We start from the raw sequence: 14,494 nt of genomic DNA, 5'->3' as shown, positions 1-14,494 counted from the left end.
TCCACGTTTCCCCAAGTTTTGCTTGTTGTACATCATTCTTACACTGAAAGAAACCTCCCGTAACTTGTGTCTGTGAAGCTGAACAGTCCTAGTTAACTTACCCGCTTCTGACCTAGAAGCTGTCCCACACTTCCCAACATTTATCTGCTTGTCTGAACCTCTTATGATGCTCTCTGTCCTTCTAAAGATCAGAACTGCACACAACATTCAAAGCACTGGCACACCATGGATTTATCCCGTGCCATAATGACACTCTCTGCTTTTATTCTCTTGCTCTTATTTCTTATCTCTTAACACTCGATTTGCTCATTTACCAAGCCTTGAACTGAGGTTTTCACAGAACTATTATTATGCCAGGAGCTTGTTCCCAAGTGATAAATCAGCTAGGCTGTTCCTGTGTGGTTGAAATGCATTGTTCATCTCCCATTTAAAACACTTTGCATGTATGCGCATCAAATTGTACCACCCACTCACTTTGTATTGTGACATTTTGCTACCTTTTCTCTCAGTCCACAGGCTCCAATTCAGATCCTTGTGGAACTTTGCATGTTGACTCAATCCACCAAGAAATAGTTTTGTTCTGTCGTACAGAGACCTGTCTTTAATGCAGTGTCATCTATCCACATGAAAACTTCTCTTACTCTACTGTTCCTTCAGGAGGTTTTGCTCACAGATTTTGTTGAATACTTTTTAGAAATCCAAGTAGGAAATACCAGCTGAATGTCTCTTGTCCACATGCTTTGCTGACTCCTCACAGGACTCCAAACCATGTGTGAGGCCAGGAGTTCTCATTAGAAAGGCTCTGCTATCTTTCACAGTACCCCATTTTCTCCCTGCACCCAGTAGCTCACCTCTTCAAAGTTTTCACTAACTTGGCTGGTACAGAGAACAGGCTCATTGCTCAGCAGCTCTACAGAATTTTTCAGGCTGTTTTTTTTTTGTTTGTTTGTTTTTTGTTTTTTTTTTTAATTGGCATACTAACTATCTTTCCTGTTTCTGTTATTAAAGCCCTTCTAAATGCAATGTTACACAGAAACCATTAGTAAGCAGCTTAGCTATTTCAGTCTTGACTTCTCTTGGAACTCTTGGATGAATATAATGCAGTCCAATGCAGTCCAATTGTTCAATGTTTTTATTTTAGCCATTTGTTTCACTACCTTTTTTACAGATGTTCAGCTTGAAACATACCCTCCGATAAATCTTTCACAAAATCAAGTATAAGTATGGGAATATTCTTAGGTTCTTCTACAATGAGCACAGAGCAAAATTATAATTTAATTTTTCTCCAGAACCTTATCTCCTCTGAATAATCCATTTTTATTTTGACTGTCCATTGGCTCTGATAACTCTTTTGGCAGGCTTCCTGTTCTACTTTGACAGAAAGCAGTAGAGTCGGATTTTTGTAACAAAATAGTAACAAAAAGTAACAAAAAGACAAACGGCAGGAGGACCAGGAGGGCGAGTGTTCGAGGACGCAGGTGCCTGGTCACCCGGTGCGCTGCAGCCGCGTCCATGGGCAGCTCTTGCACTGCAACTGCAGGAAAAAAAAAATTAATTCTTTTCTTCCATCTACTGGAGATAAAAGCTAGTTGTGAGTTATGGGGGAGGTTGGGGTGGTTTGTTTCGTTTATGGTTTCCCACCATCACGGATCAATTCTTGATGGCTGTGGAGATTTCCAGGTGGGGGTGATGCCACGGAAGCCCTGTCAGGGACAGCGAGAGCTGCAAACCGTCACGTGGGAGCTCGCCCGGGGCTCAACGCCCAGCCGCCTGAAATCCCCACCGCTTCTCCTGACGCCTCAGCCCGCACGGGCAACGGGAGCGCCGGAGGAGGCGCAACGGAGGCCAGGCCGCCTGCTCAGCCCGCCTGCTCAGCCCGCCCGGGGGCTCCACCTGCGAGGAGCCGCGTGGGGCAAGGCAGGGAGCGGTGTCCCGGGCCGGGGGCACGGCCGCCCGTCCCGGTGCCCGTCCCGGTGCCCGTCCCGCCTCCCGCCGCCCCGCGCCGCCCGGGAAGCGCGGCGCCGCCGCCTCGCCATATATGGGCACGGCCGGAAGCGCGCGCGTCACGGCGCTGGCTCGCGGCGTCCCCGCAGGGAGCCGGACGTCACGTCACGTCCCCGGCGCGCCCGCGCGCGGCGCCCCGGCAACCAAACAGTAAACACGGGCGCGCGCAGGCGCGGCGGGGCGGGGCGGGGCCGCCGCGGGAGCCGCGCTGGGGGCCGGGAGCGGCGGCGGCCCGGGGCTCCCGCCGCAGGAGCGGAGCGCGTCGGGACCGCGGCTGCTGCCAGCGCCCCAGCGGCCCTGCAGCCGCAGCACCTCCTGCAGCCGAGCGGGAGGTGCTGCTGGGCCGGGCAGCCCTGCTTTATTCTACCTAAAGGCGCTTAAAGATCTTCGCGTCGCTTTACAGCTCTGCTTTCTGTAATTCGTAACAACAGTTCCACCGTGCCTTGCGTTGCGTTGCAGTTGCATTTCTAAGAATTAATTACACGACAGCCCTCCGAGGGATCAGGAGCACGGGAGGCGTCCGAAATAACACGAGCGTTCCCTACGTGTCTTATCTCGTTCCATTGTTGTGTTTCACAAAGCTTTGTGCTGGTATCTGTGTGATGGATCAGATACAGCTTGTAATTGAAGCGCATGCTTATAACACATTGCAGGCAGAGATTGCTGCCTTATTCCTCAGTTGAAGATAGTGGCAAGATTCCCCCTGTTTTAAGTACGACTTCACTACATAATTCTCAAATGCTAGGAAGCAGATAAATCATGCTCTTAATAACGCGGCATAAATTTTATGTAGCCCATCCTGAATTCTGGGTTGTTTGTGGCTGAAGGCAAGGAGTAAGGCTGGAGCCTGGGGTTACACATAAAGCGTGTCATGTGGTGCCACCCCTGAATCTGACATCTTTGCGTAACAAATGCAAAAGCTGACACTTGGGCTTGGCACTTGCTATCGCTTCTGTTAAAAAGACAAGCCTTGGTTAGGCTGCAGGCCTGCTGTCTCTGAATTTCGCTGTAGATTTTGCTTTAGCCTGTCTGGTGATCATGAGAGATGATGGGGCCAGGATCACTCCACCCACTTTGAGGGAACCGTGTGGTCTTTTTGAACTTTGTGGACCCCTGTTTCCTTTCTGCCTCTGCTGAATGGCTGGTGATTTCAGCAGCGTGCATGGGCTCCCAGAGACCTGAAATGTTCAGTTCTGAACTTGATGGTCTTTCAGCAGGACAGCACATTGTCATTCCAGATTTGCTGACTTCACAGGGTTACCTGTCACATAAATCTGACTCTCTTGTAGCATCACCCACCACCTACATGCCTGCTTCATGGTTCAGTGCTTCTGTGCATTTGCTGCACCTGGGTGTTGCCCGTGTAAACTCAAGCGGCGATGTGAAAGTAGCTGCTTCTTAGTAGCAAGTGGGATTAGTCTTCATCACTTGTCAGCTCTGCCTACAGATTAATGTTGAAAGATGGGAAACTGCGCTTGTAATATTTGCTTTTACACAGGGCAGGCCTTGTTGAGCAAGTCATGGAGCTGCAACACTCACTGCTGAGATGAGATAGATCCTGTGTGTGTTCTGACTAGGTAAGGGGTGGACAAAAGCAGAGCCTGCTGCAGTGACTGGGAAACATGGACTTACAGAAACCTGACCCTGAATGCCAGCCTACACAGAGTCCCTGAGACCATGGTGTCAAGATGGCCTTCAGCTGGACACACATGCCAGCACAGGTGGAATCTTTGCTTTCACCTTGAGAAAGGAGTTCTCAGATTGGAGTGACAGGGCTGGAGGCTGTCAGGTAAGCCTTGCCACTCTCAGGGGACCCTTCATGTGTAGCCATCAGGGAGGGAGCAGACCACTGCTCTGCAAGCAGGGAGAACCCGGTCCTGTTCCTGTTCTGCCAGCAGAGTACATTTCACTGCACAAGCAGCAGGGGTTACAGAGGGTAGCAGCCTTTCTCAACTGGCTCAGCAGGAGAGACCCCATCTTCAGAGACCCCAAGGAGGCAGCACATTCCTAGAACGTGTGTGCCATTTGCTAAAACTCATTCATTCAAGGACTGGCCTGGCTTTAATAGAAACTGAGGAGCCAGTGGTTTGCCTTTATGTCACTCACCCCAAAGCAAGGAAGGCACAAGCCTTTCTCATCCCCTTGTGTCCAAAGAAGACAGGCCATAGCTACTCCTAGAGGAACCAGACCACATCCAGGGACAAGGAAGTTGAGCTGTTAGGCACATGGAAATGATCATGTGGGCCCCGGCCTAGAGATGCCCTTTTACTACCTTCCCAGCAAGACCTCCAGCTGGCTGGTGAAAGGCCACAGCAGGTGACACACAGACACAGCAGGAGCCCAGACCCAGACAGTTCAGCTGGGAAAGGCCGCAGGGAGTGACCCTGGTGCCTGCCAGAATGGGTGTAACCACAGCCAGCCCTGACTAGCACCAGGACAAGGAGAGGGCTGGCCTAAATGGTATTACCACCCTTATGTACCCTTAGTCTCGGGCAGATTGCAGGTGTCTGCAGTTTATAAAGCCCAGACAAAATTAGAGGCTAGAGAACCCCTTTGAGGTCACAGGGAAGCGAGTGTAAAAGGTAACACAAGGACAGCTCCAGCAATCAACTTAAATGCTTTTATTGACAATGTCTCTGAACAATAATAAGCAAACAATGCTTAAGTTTCATCCAAATTCACTTTCCACATGTCAAAAAAGACCTCAAGGTAGAAAAAAATAAAATAAAAATATAAATATCTGAGAATCCGTCTTAATAAATAAATTAAAAACACAATAAAAACGTTTTCATGGAAAACTTATGTCAGAACATTCAGACCACCTCAACAATGCATGATCAGTAAAGTTACAATGAACATCAATGTAGAACTACAGTACATGGATATAGCTATTTATCTACCTACTAGAAAATAAAATAGAGTCTCTTTCCCCCCACATAAGATGGGTCATTGCTAAGTCATCAGAACACGATATTGCCAGGAACACAGTAGTTATTGTTAATCAGCTGCACTAGATACGAGTTGGAGATACCCAGCACCAGGTTAAATTCCAATCATTTAAAACCAAGAGATTAATTAGTTAATGCTAGTGATACTAAGGAGGGGAGGGAGTCACCTACCCAGCCATGTGGGACATGCTACAGACTACCAGCTCTCATGGATGGGCCACTGGGGACAAGACAAACTCCATGCGATTTGCTACATCTCTGGAAGAGGTAAGAGACCTCGGTGCATGACGCTCTACCAGGCCCCGGGGCACCAGGCCAGACAGGGGGTGGCGGTGGCAGGGCCCTCCCCAGGCCTGGGGAGCCCCGTGGGCACAGCTGCAAGTCCGTGGGGGTGCGTGGGCAGGGGAGGGGGCCCAGCAGGTCAGTCAGTGCCGGAGCCCTTCACAAAGCCAGCAGGGTGGGGGAGCTGAGGGAGTCGGACGAGGGCTCGTTGCTGCTGCTGCCCTTCCGGTGCGCGGCAGCGCAGCTGGGGAAGGCCTCTGCCTCGGGGTAGGTGAAGACGAAGGTGGAGGTGTAGGTGCTGGGACACGGGGTGCAGGTCACCACAGGGGTGCAGAGGGGCTCCAGCTCACCGCTGGTGCCGGCAGTCAGCGACTCCCAGTCCGACGGGTAGAAGGAGGAGGCCCCGGGCAGGTCCATGTCGGGCACAGAGCGGGAGGCCTCCCGCGGCCCCGTGGAGAAGAGCAGCTCGTCGAAGGGCTCAGCCTTGAGCTCCAGCCCGCTGCTGCCGGTCTCCTTGGGCGGCACGGCCGGCGGCGCTTCAGGCATCAGCGGCAGAGCAAAGGCTGCCTCCTCGGTCATGGGGGGGCTGGGGGTGCCCAGGTCCAGCGCGGTGGCAGCGCTGGCAGCTGCCAGCTCCTCGGAGAAACACAGCTCCTCGGGCATCTTGCAGGCGGGCCGGTGGGCCGCCAGGATAAACTCCAGCTTCTCCTTCTCCTTCAGCAGGTTAGCGATCTCCGCTTGCAGCGCGGACTTCTCCTCCTCCAGCTGGTCGGTCTCCTGCAGAGAGAGCAGGCTGTCAGCCAGGGTCGGCATCACTCCCAGCTGGAGTCCCCTTCCTCCTGTCATCCCCGCCCCCGGTACTCCCTCTTCCCCCGCCGCCTCCCGGGCAGCACTTACCGCCTGCAGCGTGTCGGTGAGCTCCCGCCGCCGGTTGCGGCACTTGGCCGCTGCCATCTTGTTCCGTTCCCGGCGGATCCTTCTCTTTTCCTCCTCCTCCGGGGACAGCTGCGGGCAGAGAGAAACCGCTCAGTCCCGCTGCCAACCCGGTGCCCCCCAGCCAGGGCAACCCGCCGGCGGCGCGTCCCCCCAGTCCCCCCAACAACTCCAATCCGCACTCACCTGTTCGACTTTGCCCCGGCGGCCGATGCTCTGTCCGCGGCCGCCCTGCGCCTTCAGCACTGCGGGGCGGGAGTAGGTGGTGGGGGCGGTCGCCGAGACGCCGTAGGGGTGCCCGCGGCTCTGGGAGGGGGCCACTGAAGAGATGAGAGTGGGCTGCACCAGCCACTGCAGGTCGGGGCTGGTGGAGATAGCCGTCACCGTAGGCACGAAGCTGGCGCTGGAGGCGGCCAGGTCGGTGCAGAAGTCCTGTAGGTCAGAGGAAGGGGGGCTGCCGTCAGCGGAGCGCCCGGGCCGCTCCCTGCCGTCCCCGGGGCCGCGGCGCCGCGCTGCCAGCGCCGGCTCCACACGAGAACGGCCTGTTATAAATATCTCTGACGTCCGCGCTGACGCAGACGCTGCTCCGGAGTCTCCTCAATGAACTCGCGTTTTATCAATGAAGCCGCTTTACACACCCGCCGCAGAGCGCGGCCCGGGCTACGGCACCCCCCGACCGCCCCGCCTCGGCACCGGGGCCGCTCCCCATGCCAGTCCCCGGCCTGACCTCCTCCGCGGACACGGCCAGCCCCGCGCCACCCGCTCCCGTCCCGTCCCGTCCCCTCCTGAGCGCTCCTGCCCCGGCCAAGAGCGCAGCCGGCACGCTCGGCAACTCACCTGCGGGTTGACAGGCGAGCCCATGCTCGAGAAAGAGTCCGCCGGGGAGGGGTAATAGGTGAGGCTGTCCCCGGCCGGGGAAGCGCTGCTGCAGCGGGAGGACGGCGCCTCGTACTCTCCGGCGAAGCCCTGATACATCATGTCGGCTCGGTGCGCGCAAGCCGAAAGTGAGAGGTGATGCGAGGGTGGCGAAGCGTCCTTGGGGATGAAGCGAGGAGGAGTCGGCTGCGTGCGTCCCTGTGCCCGGTCCGCGCCGCGCGTCTCTCCGCTCCACCGCCGGGGCTGCCTGAGCTGCTGGAGTACCGCGCCGTGCCTGCCTTTTATACCCTCCCGCGACGTCACAGGGGATGCACCACCCCCGCCTGTGGGGGGGGCCGCCCGCCCCGCGCCCGCGCCGCGCTCCCCGGGGCCGCCCCGCGCGCCGTCTGCCACCGCTGCCGCCGGGAAAGACGCACGGCGTGGGGCGGGGGGTGGCAGCAGCGGCGGAGGGGGGCCCCAGGGCAGAGCAGGAGGGAGCGGCCACGGAGCTTCCCCCCCGCGCGGAGTGGTTCGGCCGGGCTCGGGAACCCACTGACGCAGATATCCTTATATGGGATACATCCTGTGCGAGGGGGCGTGACTGACGGGAAGCGCTCCAGGCGCAGCCAAGTGCGGCGGGCGGGCGGCGAGCGGGACGGGACGGGACGCGACGGGACCGCCCCTCCCCCCCTCGCCTGGCGAGACTCTGCCAGGGCTCCGGGGCCGCGACACTGCCGTGGGGGATGCCGTCCCGCTGCAGGTGACCCCCTCCCCGGGGGCGCCGTCCCGCCGCAAGCGAGCCGCTCCCCTGAGCGGGGCCCCGCGCAGCCTTGCAGCCTTGGAGCAAGGTGCTCCAAGGAAGGCGGCGCAGAAGGGGGCCGGCGGGCCGGGGGTGCGCTTTGCGCTGCAAGTCAAGCCCCATCGTCAGCACTGTGCGGGGTGTGCCCGTAGGGGGGAACGGGTACACGGCGGGCCCCACGCAGGGAAAGCTCAACTTAACACCCGTCCCTGCAGCGAGGAGCGCGTTATGCTCATGTGTCACTACTGACTTCTCCATTATGTCTGTTTGTAACTGTCGAGAGTGAGGGTAATGGCACGGGGCGATGGGAAGCCCTGCCAGGGAAGCCTGCGGGGCCGCAGCCCTCCGAGAAGGTTGGGAGAGCTCGGGAACAGTGCTCGGTGTGGGGGGAGTGGGGGGGGGGACGACTGGGATAGCCGCCAAGAGCATGGGCAAGAGGCCACCGGGAAACCACCGACGAGGAGAGAGAGGGGCGAGGCTCGTCCTTTCCTCCAGTTTGGGTTTTGTTTTGATCCTTGTTGCAGCGAAGCCCGGAGACACCCACCCACGACGGGGATGTCAGGCAGCCCTGGCTCAGGTCAGGCTAAGGTGGGAGCCAGACCGCAGACTCGCCTTGCACGGGAGCCAAGAGATCGCGGCTATAGATAGTAACAGGGAAGCTGCAGCAGGGAGCGTGTTTACAGCAACAAACAGAGCCTGCAGCGCAGTCTCCAGGCAGGAGCGTCACCCAGCCAGGCTGGGATCCTGCTGGCAGCCTCTCCCTCTGTTTGAGCTCATGGGCTAAATGCAGCGCTTGATGCTGCTGCTGTTGCTGTTGCTGCGCGAGCAACCTCCGTTCTTAGAGATCTGGGCCACGGGGGCGGGAGAACTGGGCCAGCTGCTATTTCTGAACTGCCCGTCAGAGCAGAGGGGACAGCCAAGGACTGCCGCAGCTCACGGCCCCTGCCGCTCCCTGGGAAAGGACCTGCGGGGGCTCGTGCTGCTCTCACCAGCTCAGTGCTGACCGCGGGCTAGTCCATCCCAGGGCAGGCATCTGTCACCCCAGGCTCCTGTGCTGCCACGGGTTCTTTGCCCTGGCCAGCACTGCCCTCATGCCAGTTACTAAAATAGTGGAGCAAGCATGGTCTCTTTGGCAGCCCCAGGCTGCAGGTGAGGAGACCCTCAGCACTGCCCAGAAGAGGGATGTGCCAGTGAATTAGCAAAGCCACGACCCTGCCATCCCTGCCAGCGGTGAGCAACAGGCCAAACCTCTGCAGCCACATCCCCGGCAGGGCCTGGGTCGACACATCAGTGCCCAGCATGGGCAAGAGCCTCTGACACGGTTTCCAGTCTCAGACATTTGCCAGGCACATTTCAGAAAAACACGGTTTAGCCCTCCTCTCTAGAAACTGCCCCAGGGTTCCTCTACCCAAACTACCTTCCCCAAAAGAAGTGTCTGGAAATCAGCGGGGGAATCCACTTCACCAAAGCCCACAATATTTTTGTGGTGCCTATGCAAACCACCTGTTGCCATCTCCACTGGTGACCAAGCATGATCTGTTTGTACCAAACGGAAAGTGCACGGAAGCCGCACATTTCTAACACATGGAGGCAACAAAACAGAGAAAGCGAAAACACATGACGTGGGTTTGTTGTTTGCTCCAAACACAGGGTGCACACGTTTTACCACAGTATGTGTGAGAACAAAAAAAGGAAGCAGGCGGTACCACAGGGACAAAACAGAGTCAGAGCATGAACCCTCCTGCCTGGGTGAGAGGGTTGCCCTCACCAGCATGCCAGGCTGATGGAGGTTCCTCACCTCCCCTGCCAGCTGGGAATGGGAAGAGGCATTAGACCCTCATAAATTAGCGTGATCTGCGGAGTGGACCATGAGTTCAGTGAACACTAAAACATTATTAAACCTGTACAACCAGGGCCAGCAGGGTTTTGCCAGGCTCTGGTGCTGCTTGACCGGGCCTCATCTGCAGGGACACACTCCTCTAGGGACTATTCCCTTGCTTCAGACAAGCCCACTGCACGTCTAGGTCCTGTGCTGGTGAGGAGGAGGTGGCTGCTGACTGTCACCAGCAGGGAGATGGCTCTTCCCAGATGCCTGGCCAGACAGAAGAGGCCATTCCCACTGCACTTCTTGGGCATCACAATGGTGCTGGCAGGGCAGAAGGACAGCATCCATCCAATGAGGATCTTGTCCTGCATACCAACAGAATCCCTCCACCTTCCTGGCCTCCACTTTTCCTCTTATCAAGCAGGGAGATGGGAGAGCTTGCAGCTGAGAGGCTTACAACAGAACAGTGAGTTCCTAAGTTTTGGAGTGCAGCACTGGAACTTGGCCCTACTTTCACACCCCTCCTTCATCTGAGCTTGCAACTCAGGCTGGCCTTGGAAAACCACAGCAGAAAAGCACCTGAGGCGTGTGGGCCAGTGCAACTGCACAGCCAAAACCTACTTCAGGGGCAAGAGATGGCTGTGCCTAAATTTGGCCATGCACCAGGGGAAAGTTCATGCCAGCAACATGGCCCTTTGTCAGTCACATGACCGTCTCAACCCACTCTCTGTCAGCAGCACTGACTGTAGCATGGTTCCATATTCCCTCTCTAGACACACAACGTGATGAACATCTGCTTCCAGCTAACCAGGGACTGTTGGGGTCATTGGGAAGGAGACCAGAGAGCCAGAGTTCAGCAGCAGAACTGGCATGCATGGGGCACCACTGTGACACCAAGAAATAGCTCCCCTGCACTGGGAAGTCATCCCTGCCTGGCGAAGCATCCTGCCCATACTATCAGAGGATCCGCACAATAACCTGAGCACCTGTTGCAGTACAGATTTTATGGGTAGGATCCAGGGGCATTTGTGAAATTCTCCCCGCACACACCTGCACACCTGCTGCTCCTGGTGTCCCACAATGCATTCATTCCCAGTATGGCACAAGGGATCCCATCCCTCCCCTTGGCCCCAGAGAGGCTTTTAAAGCCAGGCCGAGGCTGCAGGGCTTAGAAGAAAACAGGATGGAAAAGCAGAAAAGGGGGTTGAAAAACCAGTGGTGGGAGCCTGGCCCCTCTGTTGATGTGGCTGGGGAGCAAAGGGTGGAGGAAGGGCTCATAGTATGTCATCTGAGTGTCCTGAACTCCCCCCGAGACTCACTGCAGCTGTCACCCTCCCACCTAGCCTGGGAGCCTCCAGGAGGGCAGGGTTCCCACCTCTGCTGCCCTTAAAGGTACAGTGCATACCCAAAGCAAAGTATAAATAGTAATTAATAATCACAGCAGCTGGGTGTGTGACAGGGACATCCTAAAGAATAAACACCACGAGCAGAGACATCCCGGCATCTCGTGGTCGCACAGCCGCGCGCCACGGGCCGCCAATTACTGCGGATGATGCTGTTGTGCCATCCCACTTATTCTCACCGCTCTTGGCCTGCACCATGCTGGATACAAACTCGCCAGGCACAGCTGGACCTTGCTGCACACACTGAGGAACCCGTGCACTACTCACAGCCAGCAGGTGTGAAAGAGCTTCGCCCATCACAGCACTTCCTCCGCACCCTCTTGCCCAAGGCCAGGCTGGCAGCCATCACCCCACTAGCCAGGGTTCATAATCCTGAGTAATTTGAGCACAAAGTTCTCCAGATAAAACTCCAAAACTTCTGCTGCTGCCACCAATGTGCCATGTGTGCTATGGCAGTGCGACAAAGCCGGAGCACCATGGCCAAGCTGGCCTCTTACCAGCTCCAGCACCATAGGCCCATCCCAGGGCACTGTGCATGCTCACAGTTATAGTTCCAGGGCAGAGAGGAGAGGAGAGGCTTACTTGGTGAAAGGCAGCATGTTCAAACCCAGTGACAGACAGGATGATGAAGGACTTTTCTGATTATCAGACAAGATCCAAACAAGGCAAGCACAGCTGTGATTTATTTCCTTGATGGAACCCCACGAGATGCTTGCAATATAAACCCACACAATCAGGAGAAAGCTTGGGCTTCCTGTTGTGTCCAAGAGCTTTCTGGAGGTGGAAGCTGAATGGTCACATTGCACAAGCTAGCTCTTTCCTGTGTGGCTAGGCAGCAATATTGATGCTTGGACTGGGTAAAGGGACTGGGGCTGGGTATAGGGGTCCTGCTCCTCTATTGGTGTAGTGGCTCTTGAGTAAAATGGGTCAAAGTTAGTAAAGGAGGAAGTGCTGAGAAGAAGGAGGAAAATGCCACTGTGCTTAGCTAAGGAGATTTTGTTACAGATGGAGAACAAAGCAGCTGAAGTGAAGGGACAGGATGTTGAAGATTGTTTAGCGCAGGACAGAAAGAAATCTTCTAACTGTTGTGACTGGGGAGTGCTCTGGGGAAAGAAAGGCTCAAGGCAACTCAGGACAGACAAAGGATTGCAAAGGATAGTCTGGGAGGAAGAAAGGCACTCTGAGCCTTCGTCACACTGCCTTGAAAACAACCCTGCTTCACTGGAGATAGTTCCCAGGTCACCTTTCTCCTGTGCCATTCAGTGTCAGACACCAGCATGCCAGATGGGCTGGCTGCCCTGGAGGACAGTCATGAAGTAAGGTCTCCCTTTTTGAGTCCTTGACTCTTGTAGTGATGGGGCTGTCACAGAGACTCAGCCTGCCCTGGCCCACCAGCAAGTCACATTCAGTTGCTGCTGCTGAAAGGAAATGGCAAGACTTGAAAGCGAGGTGTTTGCACACTTCTCCAGCTGAGCCGTGCCTCTGGCTGGACAGCCAGGCTGCACTCAAGGCAGAGCCCACAGGAGCAGTCAGCTCAGTGCAAAGATGCTGCCACTGCAGGAATAGAGACCCCAGTAATGGAGAAAGAGAATAAATAATAAGGCATGGCTACCCAGTGAGTTGGCTTTCTCTGCCCTAGGAACAAACGTTGGGAATACCCCAGGAAGCTGAGGTTCCTTAGATGGTATTTAAGAAATGTAACAAATACAAAATTCAGTATTATTAAATCATCCTGGGTTAACAGTGCCATGAATATGTAAACATGTAAACAGTGCAGAGCACTGCCAGCCCAGCCCCGAGGCTTTGATCCTCCCCATGCATCCAGATCTGCCAAGCAATTTGGTTTGGCAGGGGGTAGCTGCTGGAAGAGGAAATATCTTGTGTGTTAACTCGTTCCTAAGCATCTGCACAGCCAGACTCAAGCATATGCCTGTGCAGAGAGACCTGGGAGCAGGACATTTACAGATCATCTGTGTGCTCTGCTCCACCTCTGCACAGTGAACATGGTCCGGAGGAGAGTCTCTCATGCTCACTGCTAGCAGCCCACAGCTCATCCCAAGTTGAGAAAAGCTCTTGCCATTATCCAGGCCCATACCAGCCTCTGAGGAGATTGTCCATTTTCTTCCCTGTCAAGGTCATATGTTAAACATGTAGACAATCAACACGCCAGAGAGTCTAGGCCTGGAAACTCAAGGACCCTTCACAGAAGAGGAACAGCAGTCCAATTTGGGACTGTTTGACTTGGTGATTGCACATGAAGAACCTGTCCTCTGTCCTTTCCTCCCAGGAGCCTGGCTGCCAGGGGCACAACTGCCAAGCCAGTGGGGTCAGGTTAACTGGCTTTGTCACTGTTTGCTTTAGGATCTCAATAGAGCTCAGCAGGCTGCAAAACTGGCACCTCTCACCCATGTGAGACACTACTTGATGGCCCTGGCCTCCCTGGGCACAGAGTGCCAGTGCGGATGTGAGCACCAGCCTGGAGAGAAAAGCACCCTGTGCTCTAGCAGAGCCCCAGTAAGGTAGCCTGGAGGGGTCCCATTCCTGCTTCCTCTAGACAGGGGTTCCCTCCTGCCTTCTCCAGGCAAACCCAGCATTTCCCAGGGAGCCGGAGAGGAACTGGAGTATGGAGCTGTGAATTTGGGCTCATGCAGCTGAAATGGGGCACCATGCACTTGGCCCTACCCAGCACACACCACCATCGCAGGGCCCAGCGTCTCCCTCCTGCCACGCAGCACAGCTGCGCAGGACTCCTCCAGCGTGGGATTGTATAAGTACGTAGGGCAGTGGACACACTCAATGTGTTTGCACCTTAGCCCCAGACAAGTGCAGAATGCAGAAAAACCAGTAAAATATTGTAAAAAGCTGTGGTGCCAACCAGGCAACCCCAGAGAGACAAATCACAGCGATGTGCTGGGGTCTGGCGCTGGCCAGCGGGTGGTGAGCATCTGTATTGTGCATCATTTGTCTGGTTTTATCTCCTTTCCCTTTTACTCTCACTATTATTACCATTATTTGTCATTATTATTGCATGTAACTTTGTTTCCAATTCTTTCACTGTTCTTATCTCAACCTGCAAGTTTTACCTCCTCGCCATGTCACCAGGATGGCAGGGAGAGAGGGCAGTTGAGCGAGAGGCCGTGGTGCTTGATTTCCATGCGGGCCCGGGCCCCGGCAGTGCTTTCCGCCGCCGCTCGGTCCCGGTGCCACCACGGGCGCGGCCCGCCGAGGGGGCGGCGGCGGCGGCGCGCGCGGGCCCCGCCCCGCGGCCCCCCGGCCAATCGCGGCGCTGTTGCCGGGGCCGGGCCCGGCGCCTGACGTTGCCCGGGAGACGGCGGGACGTTGACAACACACAAACCCGTGACGTCGGCGCGTGGTTCCCGTGGAAACGGGATGGCGACGTCATCGCCTCCCCCTCCCACCCCCCCGCCGGAGCGCGCGTCAGCCG

The 14,494-nt window shown here is 56.0% G+C and overlaps 1 protein-coding gene across 1 annotated transcript; it reads right to left on the bottom strand.

Annotated features, from left to right (window-relative positions):
• Positions 1-4,610: 4,610 nt before the first annotated feature.
• On the bottom strand, positions 4,611-7,297 carry FOS (Fos proto-oncogene, AP-1 transcription factor subunit). Its single transcript, XM_038138960.1, has 4 exons — positions 7,005-7,297; positions 6,354-6,599; positions 6,132-6,239; positions 4,611-6,011 (listed from the first exon to the last, which is right to left on the bottom strand). The coding sequence occupies exons 1-4, from the start codon at positions 7,143-7,145 to the stop codon at positions 5,394-5,396; spliced, it is 1,113 nt and encodes a 370-aa protein (XP_037994888.1). The 5' UTR covers positions 7,146-7,297; the 3' UTR covers positions 4,611-5,393.
• Between the last annotated feature and the right edge of the window lie 7,197 nt (positions 7,298-14,494).

Source organism: Motacilla alba, chromosome 5 (genome assembly GCF_015832195.1).
Source record: "Motacilla alba alba isolate MOTALB_02 chromosome 5, Motacilla_alba_V1.0_pri, whole genome shotgun sequence".
Classification (NCBI taxonomy): Eukaryota; Metazoa; Chordata; class Aves; order Passeriformes; family Motacillidae; genus Motacilla; species Motacilla alba.
The sequence above is the reverse complement of the archived record's forward strand: the minus strand, read 5'-3'. Positions and strand labels throughout refer to the sequence as shown.